The following is a 12,108-nucleotide window of genomic DNA, read 5'->3' on the forward strand; positions in this document are numbered from 1 at the left end:
AACTGTCAATCATAGTCATTTTAAAAGACTTTGTGAAAGTTATCATGCACAAGAATGGACTCATGCAATGCAATTAGGAGTTCATATTTAGAATAGTTCTAGTCTGTCTGATTTAAGCTAATGGGATTTTAAGGCTCCTTTAATTGTTCTGCATGTTAAATGTTCTGCACCACAAAAGTTGCATCTAATTAACACATAAATGAGGAGCATCTGGAACATAAATGAGTCTAAATCACCTGCAGCTAGATGTAAGTTGCCATACACCCTGGCACACTGTGTGTGGCTAACAACTGTTTATCAAACAGATAATTGCATGACCCGAATCCGGTTTGGGTCAAGTGCTGGCTGATGCTCATCAACTTACTTCAAATACTTCAAAGCCGGAGATAGCAGCATGTTTATTCGTTTTCATTCTACAGGGGCGGCTATCAAAGTCCCTAGAGAGAATACACAAAGATTTTTCGGATATGATTAGGTTTAAAGAGCTCTGTGACCCCTGCCATCTCCTAGAACCACAGGGGCTTTAGGAAGGAGCTCCACGTGACTTTGCCTTCATGTAAGAAGTTAGTGGCTGGTCATAGTCATCCAGCTTGGCAGATGTGATCTAAATTTCCCTGGCACCCCACAACCCTGCGGTCAAGTTTTATAGACCACAGCCCAGGGCAAGTAAAATTCCCAAAGAATCGAACAAAAGGGGAGCCCCATATAGCTGAAACCGCACTGCAAAAAGAGCGGTCGGCTGACATCTCAAGGAATCCTGTACGTCACTGAGAGTGCAGAAACAGCTCTTTCTGGCACACGGACTGAAGGTCATGTGGAAGTATTTATTTGAGGCTCAGGACCCTCTTGGGGAAAGCTCTGCAGGATTTTTGGTCCTGAGAATTCGCTGGTCTTTCTCTTGCCACATAAGAGATCCACTGCAGAGGATGAAAAACACAATGTGCAAAGCAGACAAAAATACCACATGCATCACTTATGGGCTGGGAGCACAAACGTGATGTACTTCTGATGAAAACGGCTGATCTGCTTTGCCACCAGTCTTTAAAGTAAAACATGTGAGACAGGAATGAAAAAGATCTCTACAGAAGTCTTTTTAAATTGCAACACTAGCCAACAAAGTTGGCAAATACTTGAAAGTGTAGCCATGTGAATGACATTTGACTAAGATATGACGGCTTAAATTATTTATGATTGAATAAATCTAAAAATTATGAAACAAACTGAATTCTCTGCATCACATATTGTAAAGAAACACCACATGCCAATTGAAATGACATTTCATGCCTCTTTTAAAAGTGCAAACACAGAAGTCAATTGTGATTTATCACACATCATTTAGTGTCTAGCAATTTTAATTGTGAATGACCTGTTGGATAAGTGTCTTACTTTCCCCATCAATCATGTCAGCTCGAGCCAAAACAAACACATTGGCAATACATACCAAAATAAGTCATCACTCAATAACAGAAGGAATTAGCTTGTTTAGCGTCACTCTAAAGTCAAAAAAGACTTATGTAACTGGCACAAATCCTTAAAATGTGAAATATGATGTGGGTGACTAGTTGAAATGCACTCTAACCAGATCTGCTTCACATAAGGGACGTGGATAAAAAGACGTTATTCTTAAAGAGTATTCCATTTAAAATGAAGCTAATACACATAAGGTTTATTATAATGATAAATAATACAAAAAACAACCTAACCTCAAACAGTAGCTTCCCGTCTGGAGCATTAACGACACAGAGACGTGGACAGAAAATGACAAGATGTCGCCCTAAACCGTGGAAACTGGCCTGTAACCTGACAATACAACATATTTTTACCTTATTTTAATAGAAAAAAAAACGTATATAGTCTTTGTTATTTTAGTAAAATCCTGTAACATTCAGTTTATCCTGGTCCCTCCAGACATTTGTCTCTAACGTTATATATACCACAAAATACCACATTCAAACCACAGACTGCTATTTAGGCAAATTATACTTAACATCTACACTACTCTCAAGTAAAATGATCGAAAACTACTCTGCTAGTAATGCCAGCCGTGATTTCCGACAGAAAGCCGGTTTGGGCAACACCCTCAGCCACACAATCAGCTTGAAAGATCGTCATACACGACTCTCTGGTCCTTCACCGAGTCTATTTTCATCGGTTTATGCGCGGTTACTAAAACAAGAATGCGAAAGATTGCGTCTTGGTTTTACTTACCGAGAGGTTCCTGCAAATAATCTTGAGTGTCTGAGTGACTCAAGCCTCGCCATGCGATCGTAGTGATGTCTGATTCGCGAGCGAATCGTTCGGTTCGACACGTTCTTTTCCATGAATCAAACGAACCGACTCGCGAATCCAAATGATTCAACCAGATCAATCTGCTCGAGTTACACAAAGCCTTGATAACGCTCGAGTCATCAAATGAATGAATGAACCAATATGATTAAAACTTTTAACTATAATATTTGTTGCGTAAAACATAGCGAAAACAGATTATCTTAAAAATAACTGCCGAAAAACTGCTAAAAAATGTAACATAAACGTTATGTGCCATTGGAATGTTATGTAGGCTATCTGTACATCCTGGGACAGATATCCAAACATGTCTATAAAGTTTGTTCATATTTTAATTTATTTTGGTTCAAAACAAACCAGTTTTTTAAATATTTTATTTGGCTGTACGTGCATTAACCGTTATTTGGCTGTCATGCACCTATAATTGCTTTGTTTTATAACATTGATTGTTGTTATAGCTTGTTGTTAATTAGAATAATGCTCCAATTTACAGAAAACACAGCGAATGTTATAGTTTAAAACACAAAGCCATTATGCCTAAATGAAATCACATAACTAAAATATGACAACTATAGCAAATAACCTCAACTTAATAAAATTAAATAATAACATTCAAAAATACAAATTCTGGGAATTCCCCTTTCCACAACATGTATCAACATGTTCTATGTGAGTCAATTCTGTTGTTGTATCGGACTTAAAATGAATGAATCAAAAATGAAGTGTTCAAATGAATCGATACTGTAAAATGAATTGAACTGCCTACCACGTTCTCGATTATTTGGTCCTCCCACAATCTCGTTCTGCGTCATGACCCGCCACATGACGACAGCGCCAAACAGGGCCAGGGTAAAATCTTAAAGCGGGATTTCAAATCTTTTGTCACGTGAATCACTGATTGACAATTCTATTGCGTTTATTGAACGTAAAGCAAGTGGTTTCACCAGATGTTTTATCTGAAAGTCTGAACATCTTAGACGTCTCAAATCGTCGAAATAGCAAGACAAAACAAAGCTATTTTGTGAACAAGAATAAACAGGATGTGCCTCAGGAAGGTGAATTTACCACAACATTAGTTCAACAACTGCAGACACGAAAGAAAACCAGATACTTATCTAACCAAAGATATCTAAACCTTGACAAAAAGTAGCCTACTTTTATTACAATAGATAATATATAAGATATGCAAAACCTAAAAAAAAAGGAATTGTCTAAAAGACGAATCCATAAGCATCTCTCTCTCCTCTCTCTCTCTATAGGGTGCTATTAGAAGAGTTTTATAGAGATTTTAAATGCCTTCACTATTTTTTTCATGTGAAATATTGCATTTATTAAAAAAGTAAAGCAATAAATATTCATTCTAATGGAGAATATAGCTAATTAAAATTAGATAAATATTGCATAATATCGATAGATTCCCTCAAAATATATTAGCTACATTAATTTTCCTGAAAAAAAAAAAAAAAGTTACATGTCAGGGCTTCAGTCACTTTTGACTGTGAAGGAGGCAAGTGTGACTCCTAAACGAAGAGGGCCAGAGGGTTAAGTGATTGTAAGTCACAACCCTATATGTGGGATATGACTGAGACTATATACTTCACAAAATGACCAACAGTTTTTGCTTACTATTAGACTGTATATTATGTTATTTTATAGTATACCGGTTAACTAATATGTAAATAAAATAGCTACATGAACAAATACTGTATTATGCAAAGACCAGAAAAGTTTTCACCCCTCAATGAAAGTCTGTGGGCTTAAATATATATATATATATATATATATATATATATATATATATATGTGTGTGTGTGTGTGTGTGTGTGTGTGTGTGTGTGTGTGTGTCTATATATATATATATATATATATATATATATATATATATATATATAAAGGTGTTTTGGAAAACCAGTCCTGAGCAAATTTTTTTTACATAATTTGCAATAAACTTAAAGCACATAAATGTAAATATAAAAATGTTCCAACTGTTAGAAGATATAGTCGTATTAAGCAAATAGCATCTTTATTAATAACCAGATTTAGAGAATGTTTTGCCCATATTAACTAAGTGTGATGATCTGTTAAAGAGGTTGTGAACTGACTCGTTACCACTGTCTTAAGTGTTTCATCTCACGTGAAAGGCATGTGTAAATTCATGACTATAAACACAATGTTGGGAACTCAACAGTTTTGTACCAGGTTGAATCAATTGGTTTATTTCTTTGTTAACAAGTGAAAAAGCAACTTATTGTCTACATCATTATTTCCGCTTGTAATAAAGTTATACACATTTTGGAACAGGAAAAAGTGAGATGTGAAAACACTAGAAAGCCAAAGAATACAACAGAAATAATACCTTAAAGCATCACATCATATAACAGCATTATGGTCTGTTTATTTATTTAAACTAACAAGTATTACAAATAATGCAGTTATTAAATGAAACATTTAATAAATGTATATGTATAAAATATATATTTATTTTATTTATTTATTGAGCATTATTTAACTAAGCAAATCAGAAACGTGTAAAAAAATATTTTAGCTTAACTGTATGTTTTTCCATGCAGTTAATAGTGGTGAGATTGGATGGGGATAGAAAATTCTTTAAAAATAGTCTATTTATCACCTTATCAATGTAGCCAATCTTCTTTCTGGCTATTTATTATGAATCTCTCACTAGTGCCCAAATGCACAATTAAACTTTTGGAAAGTGGATGATATAAAATATTGTGCATGAGCAGGTTTAGCTATTTCTTTACCTGTTTTTTTATTTTATTTTATTTTTTATTATTTAAACTAAAATGATTAGCTATATATCTATCTCTATCTATCTATATATATTTCTTGTTTATTTGTTAAATAGCCTTATATTGAAATACATGACACAACGTATTTGTTTTTTAAAAAAAAATTGTATTTACACTTTATTTCATGCTTGTGCATGTTTTAGGCCTATAATAAAACAGTTGTCGCCGATTGACTGCGGTGGTCCAGGCATGTCCGCCCTTTAACACCTCCATCAATTATGTAAAAGAGACATTAACGAGGAATGGCTTCTTGTTAATGGGAAGGCCTCATCTATAGCCGGTGTGCTTCATATATAGGCCACAAACTCCGGGTCAGACCCTCATCGCTCTTCAGATTCAGCTGTTCTCAAAGATGCAGCGGGCGCGCGCAGACATGATGCTGGTCAGGAGAAAATACAAGAGATACTCCAAACACAAAATGACCTACCTGGGTCTGATCGCATATATCATTGAAAACGCTCCTGAGAAGAAATTGACGTTTTACGAGGTAAGCTCAAATGTATGCTGACAAAGCGCTCAATGGATAGTTTGGCTACGAATTGTGTTTGATTGGTTTCTTCATTTTTAAGAAAGTTTAAGTGCTTTGTTAAATAAAGCAAAATCAGACACATAGGCTGCTATTAACCTGTGATATATTGTTTTGACTGTATCTTTTCCTTCATCAGTTAATGAAAGCGGTGGCGATATTTGTGGATGGCGACAGAAAAGGCCTTGAGAAAAATATCAGAGTCTGTTTATCATCGAACAGCTGCTTTGTAAAGGTATGCAACTCTTCTTCTTCTTCCTCGTGTTCTTATTATTAGGCTACTTCTATAATGTTGTTGTAACCTTCACATTTACAGGTGCCTGTGAATCCGGAGTGCCCAAATGCAAGGCGCAACTTTTGGAAAGTGGATGAAAGTAAATTCACCCCGAAGATACTGCGACGACACTTCAGTGCTTTGCGCGACGTCCTCCCTGACTCTTATGAAAGCATGGAAATGTCTTCTGTGAAGAATGAAACGGAAAACCGGACGAGCTTCAAACGCCCAGAGGCTGAGAAGAAGTTTATCAGCTCGTTTTCAATAGAGTCCCTCCTGCAGAGGGAAAGCAGCGCCCCCCTGAGGAACACACCTGTACTTTCTGAAACTAGGAACCTGGAAAACCAGTTTGTGGGCCTCGCAGATGGACATCCTGTTTGGGCATTCAAGAGGAAAACATGCGACTGGCCCCATCAGACTTCATACGCCGATTTTAGTAGATCATATTCACCCTTTTACTTTCCTGCTCACTGTTTAGGACAAATGAATGATGGCTGCTTTCCCTCCAGTGGATCCTCCAAGAGGATGTTCTCATTCTCTAACCTTTCCTATTGTTCAGCACCTGAGAGCATCAGGCAGTTCACCTCAAATGTAAACTGGGGCTACATGTAAACTGCACTTACTTTTCTTCGTGTACATATCTTACTGATTTATTTTGCATTGTTGAAAACTTCTGCCAACTTCTTATTTTCCAAATAAAACATCACCGTTTGTTTTTAACATGTAGAAATGTTACGTTCCCAGGACGTTCTCATAATATGTAACGAGTTCACTGTTCATATCAAAATATTGCCCTCCGCAGGACAAAGACTCAAACTGAATATTTCTACATGATTTCAATGACTGTAACATTTTTCTCGCACATACAAGAGATAGTAAGACCTAAAATTATTAATATCAAGAGTAAAAAAACAAACAAACAGAAAACCTGAAACCGGCAGTTACATCTTTTGTCTAAATGTTCTTCAAAAGCGCCAGCAGATGGCAATATTAAAACAGACTTGTCGAGCATTATCAGCCTTACACACTTTCATAGCATTTTCCCAGATGCACACACGCTTTATTGTTTTTATTTTAATGTTTATAATACACAGACATAAGCATTGGAATCTAATAAATTATTACAGGCCATAAAACACAATCAAATCTACTCAGTGGTGTGCTTCGATCAACTGATCAAAATACTTAAGTGCCCAACAATAAAGAGAGATTCATATCTTTATTATTTATCATTTTTATTATTCATTTTTTCACACATTTATTACAATATAAGCTTAAACAAAAATATACACTGATTAAGACATAGCTCTTCCTTAATATAACATTGGCTATTTGACTCTGGCGAAGCTTGAAATCACTAATATGGGTTAACCAATCTTTATATTTATATTCATCTTCCTATGTCTACAGGCCGGTGCTTCTGTTTTTCCAGAGTCTGTTCCTGATGCGTCCTCGCTTTTGTTTTAATTTTGTGACATTTCAATAATCTGTTCTTGGGTTCAGATACAAGCCATTATGTTGACACTGGCCATCATTATTGAATGTGACTGATCTTCAGGAAACTGCCTGGTGTGTTCCTGGTCGTGTGGTGCAGAGGTTTGGGGTGGATTTGAGGATGACGTGCTGGACTGGCTCTGCTGGGTGAAGTTCGTGGTCCACGAGGAGGAGATGGACACAAATTGGAGCTGAACCGCACGGGTGTCACAGTGAGCAGAGGCAGTGATACATGCCTTTGCACAAATGATATGCCTGTCAGATGTAGGCCATGCACCGCGTTCACCTGAAGGCAGGACAACAACATGTTTTATATTATTATTTACATCAGCCATATAATTAATGTTGTTAACATTTTTACAACATGACAAACTAGTCTTAGACTCAATATCAATGCTTTAATGCCCCCTTGTCTAATTCCTACTGACCTGCTGGTATAAATGGGCCGTCCGTGCGATGCAGAGTTCTCGCGTCTCATCAGTGGAGGCTTGCTTGGCGTCCCAGATTTTGTTCACACTCTGCTGGAAACGGTCAAACTTGCAGAGCTGAGAATGGACTTTTTTGAACTCCAGTCCATCCCTTAAATTTCTGGTGGCCTTGAAATTTCCATCGAGCGTCTTCCTGTATAACAGATTAAAGATGCAATGAGCCAAAATTAGAATTTTTTAAGGGGAAAATTGTAAAATGATTTACCACAAAATATATAATCAAATAAACCATTAGCTAATGGAAGTTTTTCTAACCTTAATTGCTTCATTTGGACATGTTTGATGTATTTCCGTAAAAGACATCCAAGACGCAGCTCAACACTCTTAAGTGTCTGATTGACGGTTCCTCTGCACAGGTTGTACATTTCAGAGGAAATGTTGTTATTTTGAAAAGCTCGATCCAGCTGCTGGAGGTTGTTTTCTTGAGCTTTGATGTCAATTATGAACGATGGGTCTTTCATGCTAGCATGAAGCAGTTTGTCTCCGTCCTCCTCGCTGTTCTTCATGTACTGCTCCTCAATGCTGCCCGAGACTGCGGAATCATATTTGTGAGTCTCAGGTTTCTCAGACTTCTGAAGTGAAGGCTTTACTTGAGTCTGAATTTTGGGCAGTTTTACAGACGAGGAAGGACGGGTGTGGACAGAAGACAGACTTTGACGTTCTACCGCTGACATAGCACAAACTTTTGTCTCCTCTACAGACTGTGAAATCTGAGGAAGAGCAGAAGATCTGACAAGGGATGGAGGACGGAAGCTATGAGGAAATGGACTTTGGTGGTCTTCCTGAACCATTGTCTCTTCAAATGGTGTCTCTGTTCTCTCCATCGTCTCCGTATCAACTTCTGGTTCCTCCACAGACTGCAAAATCTGAGGAAGAGCAGAAGATCTGACGGGGGACGGACATTGGAAGCTACGAGGAAATGGACTTTGGTGGTCTTCCTGAACCATTGTCTCTTCAAATGATGTCTCTGTTCTCTCCATCGTCTCTGCATCAGCTTGTGTCTCTTCAGATGATTTGACATTTGCCTTTTGCTCTGTGGAAACTTTTGTCTCCTCGACAGATCGTGTGATCTTGGGGAAAGCAAATGTCCTGGCAAGGCCAGGAGGAGACGGGTCATCAGCAGACGGACTCTGGAGGTCTTTTGGAGCTGTGTCTAATGTTATCACTGGTCTATCTAGTGGCAACACTTCAACATTTGTCTCCCGTACAAGCTCTTTGACCTGAGGGAAACCAAAATCATCTGCCTTGGGTTTCACAGGAAAGGCAGGCAATTTTTTCACCTTCTGCTGCTGACCTGCAGATCCACTTTGGTGCACAGGAGAAACTAAGACGTCCCTGTTCAGCTCTCGAACCACCTTTCTCTCTTTCTGAGGTGTCTTGAGAGTCTTAATTTCCAAGCAGTGATCTTGAAATGCCTTGTTGAAGTTTTCAATGGTCGCTGCTGATAGTTTTAGTGCCTTGCTTATGGCTGGACTGCAGGAGGATGATTTGGTGATGCTATTCAAGGCGATGATCAGATTTGATGAGTACGTTGATGCAGCGGTTGAATTTGCCTTCAATTCTGCTACCGTGGGACAAGTCGGCAGAGACTGAATGCTTTTAACTACTTTGGCATCCAGATCTTTTCCTGGTTTACCTGAAAACCAACACATTTTACACTGTAAGCTACCTTGACACAGCATTTTAGATCACACTGCTTATGCTTTTTAGATATGCTTTTTAATGAATGATGGTGTGTGTGTACATTAACTTACCTTTTGCCTTCACGGTCAGAACTTTTTTCGAGGCAACCTCCTGCATTTTTCTGAAGCTCTCTCGAAGGCGGCTCACATTGTTTGCCATATTGGCCTGGAACTCATCAATGATCTTCTGCAAGTCCTCCAGCCACTCCATGCTGACCATGGATTTCTCCACTTTTTCAATCTCCCATTCTAGCGATTCCTCTGCAAGAAGTAAAACATAAATATCGTTAACTGTTAAGTACAGTTAGATGATATTAAGAAGCAGATCAATATATGGCTTAGGGCTGCACAGTTTATCAAAATGAAACTGAAATCGTGAATTGGCTTGTTGTCACTGTCAAATCTCAAAGGCTGTGATTTAATTAAATATATGCGCTGCTTGTGTCAAAGTCAAGTGCAGATCTCATCTCTGTATCTGATCCCAATTTGGGGCTTTAAAGTAAATCTGTAAATGCATTAGGCATCATTAATTTTTCCTGAAATGCTTGTCAACAAAACAGAAGTTTTAAGGGCTTTCTACAGTTCTCCTAAAAAAATGAAGGTTAAAGGTCGATTGTTGAATGTTTAAAAAGCCATGAATATTATTATTGATTTTATAGTTTTAAACACTAAAATTATGAATGTTTTTTTCTATTATTTTTTTTATTTTAATAGCAATTTAAAAATGTTACTTTTACAGGTTAATCAGTTTGCAATGCATTAAGGTACAACTGAATACCAATACATGCCTAAATATGAGTATCTGAATCATTTGTATTCTTTTTTTTTTTTTTTCTGAAAAAAGTTTTTTTAGTTTTTTTTGAGGGCTTGAAGAATCAGGCCAATTAAAGACCATTAACTTGACCACTCTATTCGACTCATTGGTCTGAGTAGGCTACTGAACTACATGTGTATAAGTGTATAACTAAAACCAGATTACTAACGTATATAGTTAAATCGCTCCAGCAGTGACTGAAACTCCTCCTGGCGCTCTCGGGCTCTGTACTGAAGGTCCAGGAATTTGTTCATCAGCAGTTGATGTTTCACAAGCCTGTCAGTACAGTGACTGGAGGAAACATCCTCATCGGATGAGTCCAGAGATGTGTTCCTCAGCGACATCTCTGACATTTCATCCACAACTGAGGACGATGAAGATGATGATGAAAAAGATGTATTCTTGTTAAAAGCCATCTCTGATCCTAAAGGAGAACTCTTGTTCTACAGAGATTTTCAACAGTTCTCGTTTACACAGTTCTGAGAGAGATCGCTCTTGAGCCGTTTGATATTATCAAACTGAATTTCTGGTCTTTTTTGAAAAGACGATTAAGCAAGATTTTCGCACTCGTTCAGACAGATATTCACTCACTGATATTACTCGCATAACAAGCGACGATGAAATACAATTTTCCAATTCCAAATCAGCTTTTATAGCGGCCCAGTGTGACGTCATCCACGAACATTCCATAGTGACGTGTCAGAGTTGCCATGGCAACCATTGATTGCTATTGAGTAAACAGTAAAGCTCTCCCCGAAGCCATTTTTGGGATTTTAAATTAATAGGAAAGTCTCTTTGTATTGTACGTTACACTTACAACGCAAACTTCATGAACAGCCAGGTAAATTAGTTCTTTAAAGTCGCGAATTTTACCTGTTTAATGTAAAGTGTGAAATAATTATGTTAATCTTAATGAGCAAGCATTAGACATCAGCGGACAGACGAGACATTATTAATATTGCAAATATCGGTTTGAAATCTGAATACAGGGGCTTTATATGCTAATGATATAATTCGCTTTGTGTTATAACATAATTATGTTGTGTGCTAAATGTTATAATATACTTTTTTTTTTACTTAGCATTAGCTACTATAACTTAATGTGCATCATTCAGAGCTAACAAAATTAAACAGTCTTTGAACTTTAATTAACACGTGACGCAACATTATAAAGAACTTAATTCCTATCCAAATGTAAAATGATTATCGATTGTCTTACTTTAGTTGTTGTTTAACAATAATTAAATATAAATTATTGCAATACTTGTTGTATAGGCCTTATTGTATTCGAATCGCATCTGTTAATAATCCCAGATATATGTCCATGGTTAACGTTTCATGCCAACAGAAATATTTTGTGTTAAGTAAATACCTGTGTCGTCTGTGTGCACACTTCGTTTACGACTCCCGCATCGCTTGTCCGCAAAAAGACATTATGCATAACGCGCGAACTCCGCGAAGAAACAATAATTTGCAGTCATATTTTCAAAAATATCCCTTTCCGCCTGTATCGGGTCATTTTGGGTAAAGTTATCGGACGTTTGGAAAGTATAAAGTCGTGTTATTTGACTGAAGAGAACGGGCTGAATGCGCTCATGTTGCTGGGGCGAAATTACTTGACTCGAACCCTGCGAACAGAACAGACGTTAGGTATTTTATATAAAGGTTTAATATAAGATATAGATGCAGTAGGCTATGCAACTGAAATATTTTCTTTAGTCTTATATTTTAAAT

At 37.2% G+C, this 12,108-nt stretch overlaps 3 protein-coding genes across 4 annotated transcripts in view; 1 reads left to right on the plus strand and 2 right to left on the minus strand.

The window, feature by feature from the left end:
- LOC113119605 (protein tyrosine phosphatase type IVA 3-like) overlaps window positions 1-2,299 on the minus strand; it is a 31,919-nt gene extending 29,620 nt beyond the window's left edge. The window contains exon 1 of one of the 2 annotated variants that reach the window (XM_026289197.1): window positions 2,209-2,299. The gene's annotated coding sequence lies outside the window, so the exon portion shown is untranslated. Of the gene's footprint in view, window positions 1-1,703; window positions 1,801-2,208 lie in introns of those variants that run through there. The other variant, XM_026289198.1, reaches the window with a different exon arrangement.
- Window positions 2,300-5,381: 3,082 nt separating this feature from the next.
- LOC113119610 (forkhead box protein H1-like) lies at window positions 5,382-7,006 on the plus strand. The gene is made up of 3 exons (XM_026289204.1): window positions 5,382-5,583; window positions 5,762-5,857; window positions 5,939-7,006. Exons 1-3 carry the CDS (start codon window positions 5,449-5,451, stop codon window positions 6,506-6,508), a joined length of 801 nt encoding a protein of 266 aa, XP_026144989.1. The 5' UTR covers window positions 5,382-5,448; the 3' UTR covers window positions 6,509-7,006.
- A 108-nt stretch (window positions 7,007-7,114) lies between these two features.
- LOC113119608 (uncharacterized) lies at window positions 7,115-10,981 on the minus strand. The gene is made up of 5 exons (XM_026289201.1): window positions 10,544-10,981; window positions 9,633-9,821; window positions 8,134-9,514; window positions 7,819-8,011; window positions 7,115-7,676 (listed from the first exon to the last, which is right to left on the minus strand). The coding sequence occupies exons 1-5, from the start codon at window positions 10,788-10,790 to the stop codon at window positions 7,431-7,433; spliced, it is 2,256 nt and encodes a 751-aa protein (XP_026144986.1). The 5' UTR covers window positions 10,791-10,981; the 3' UTR covers window positions 7,115-7,430.
- Between the last annotated feature and the right edge of the window lie 1,127 nt (window positions 10,982-12,108).

The sequence above is a fragment of the Carassius auratus genome, chromosome 19, assembly GCF_003368295.1.
Source record: "Carassius auratus strain Wakin chromosome 19, ASM336829v1, whole genome shotgun sequence".
Lineage (NCBI taxonomy): Eukaryota > Metazoa > Chordata > Actinopteri > Cypriniformes > Cyprinidae > Carassius > Carassius auratus.

Excerpts from the sequence above, each read along its gene's own strand:
- LOC113119608 (XM_026289201.1), bottom strand. The coding sequence starts at position 10,790 with ATGGCTTTTAACAAGAATACATCTTTTTCATCATCATCTTCATCGTCC. Across the intron at positions 8,012-8,133 it reads GTCCAAATGAAGCAATTAAG|GAAGACGCTCGATGGAAATT; the intron begins GTTAGAAAAACT and ends TCTGTTATACAG. Across the intron at positions 7,677-7,818 it reads CGGCCCATTTATACCAGCAG|GTGAACGCGGTGCATGGCCT; the intron begins GTCAGTAGGAAT and ends TCCTGCCTTCAG.
- LOC113119610 (XM_026289204.1), top strand. The coding sequence starts at position 5,449 with ATGCAGCGGGCGCGCGCAGACATGATGCTGGTCAGGAGAAAATACAAG. Across the intron at positions 5,584-5,761 it reads AGAAATTGACGTTTTACGAG|TTAATGAAAGCGGTGGCGAT; the intron begins GTAAGCTCAAAT and ends TTCCTTCATCAG. Across the intron at positions 5,858-5,938 it reads CGAACAGCTGCTTTGTAAAG|GTGCCTGTGAATCCGGAGTG; the intron begins GTATGCAACTCT and ends TCACATTTACAG.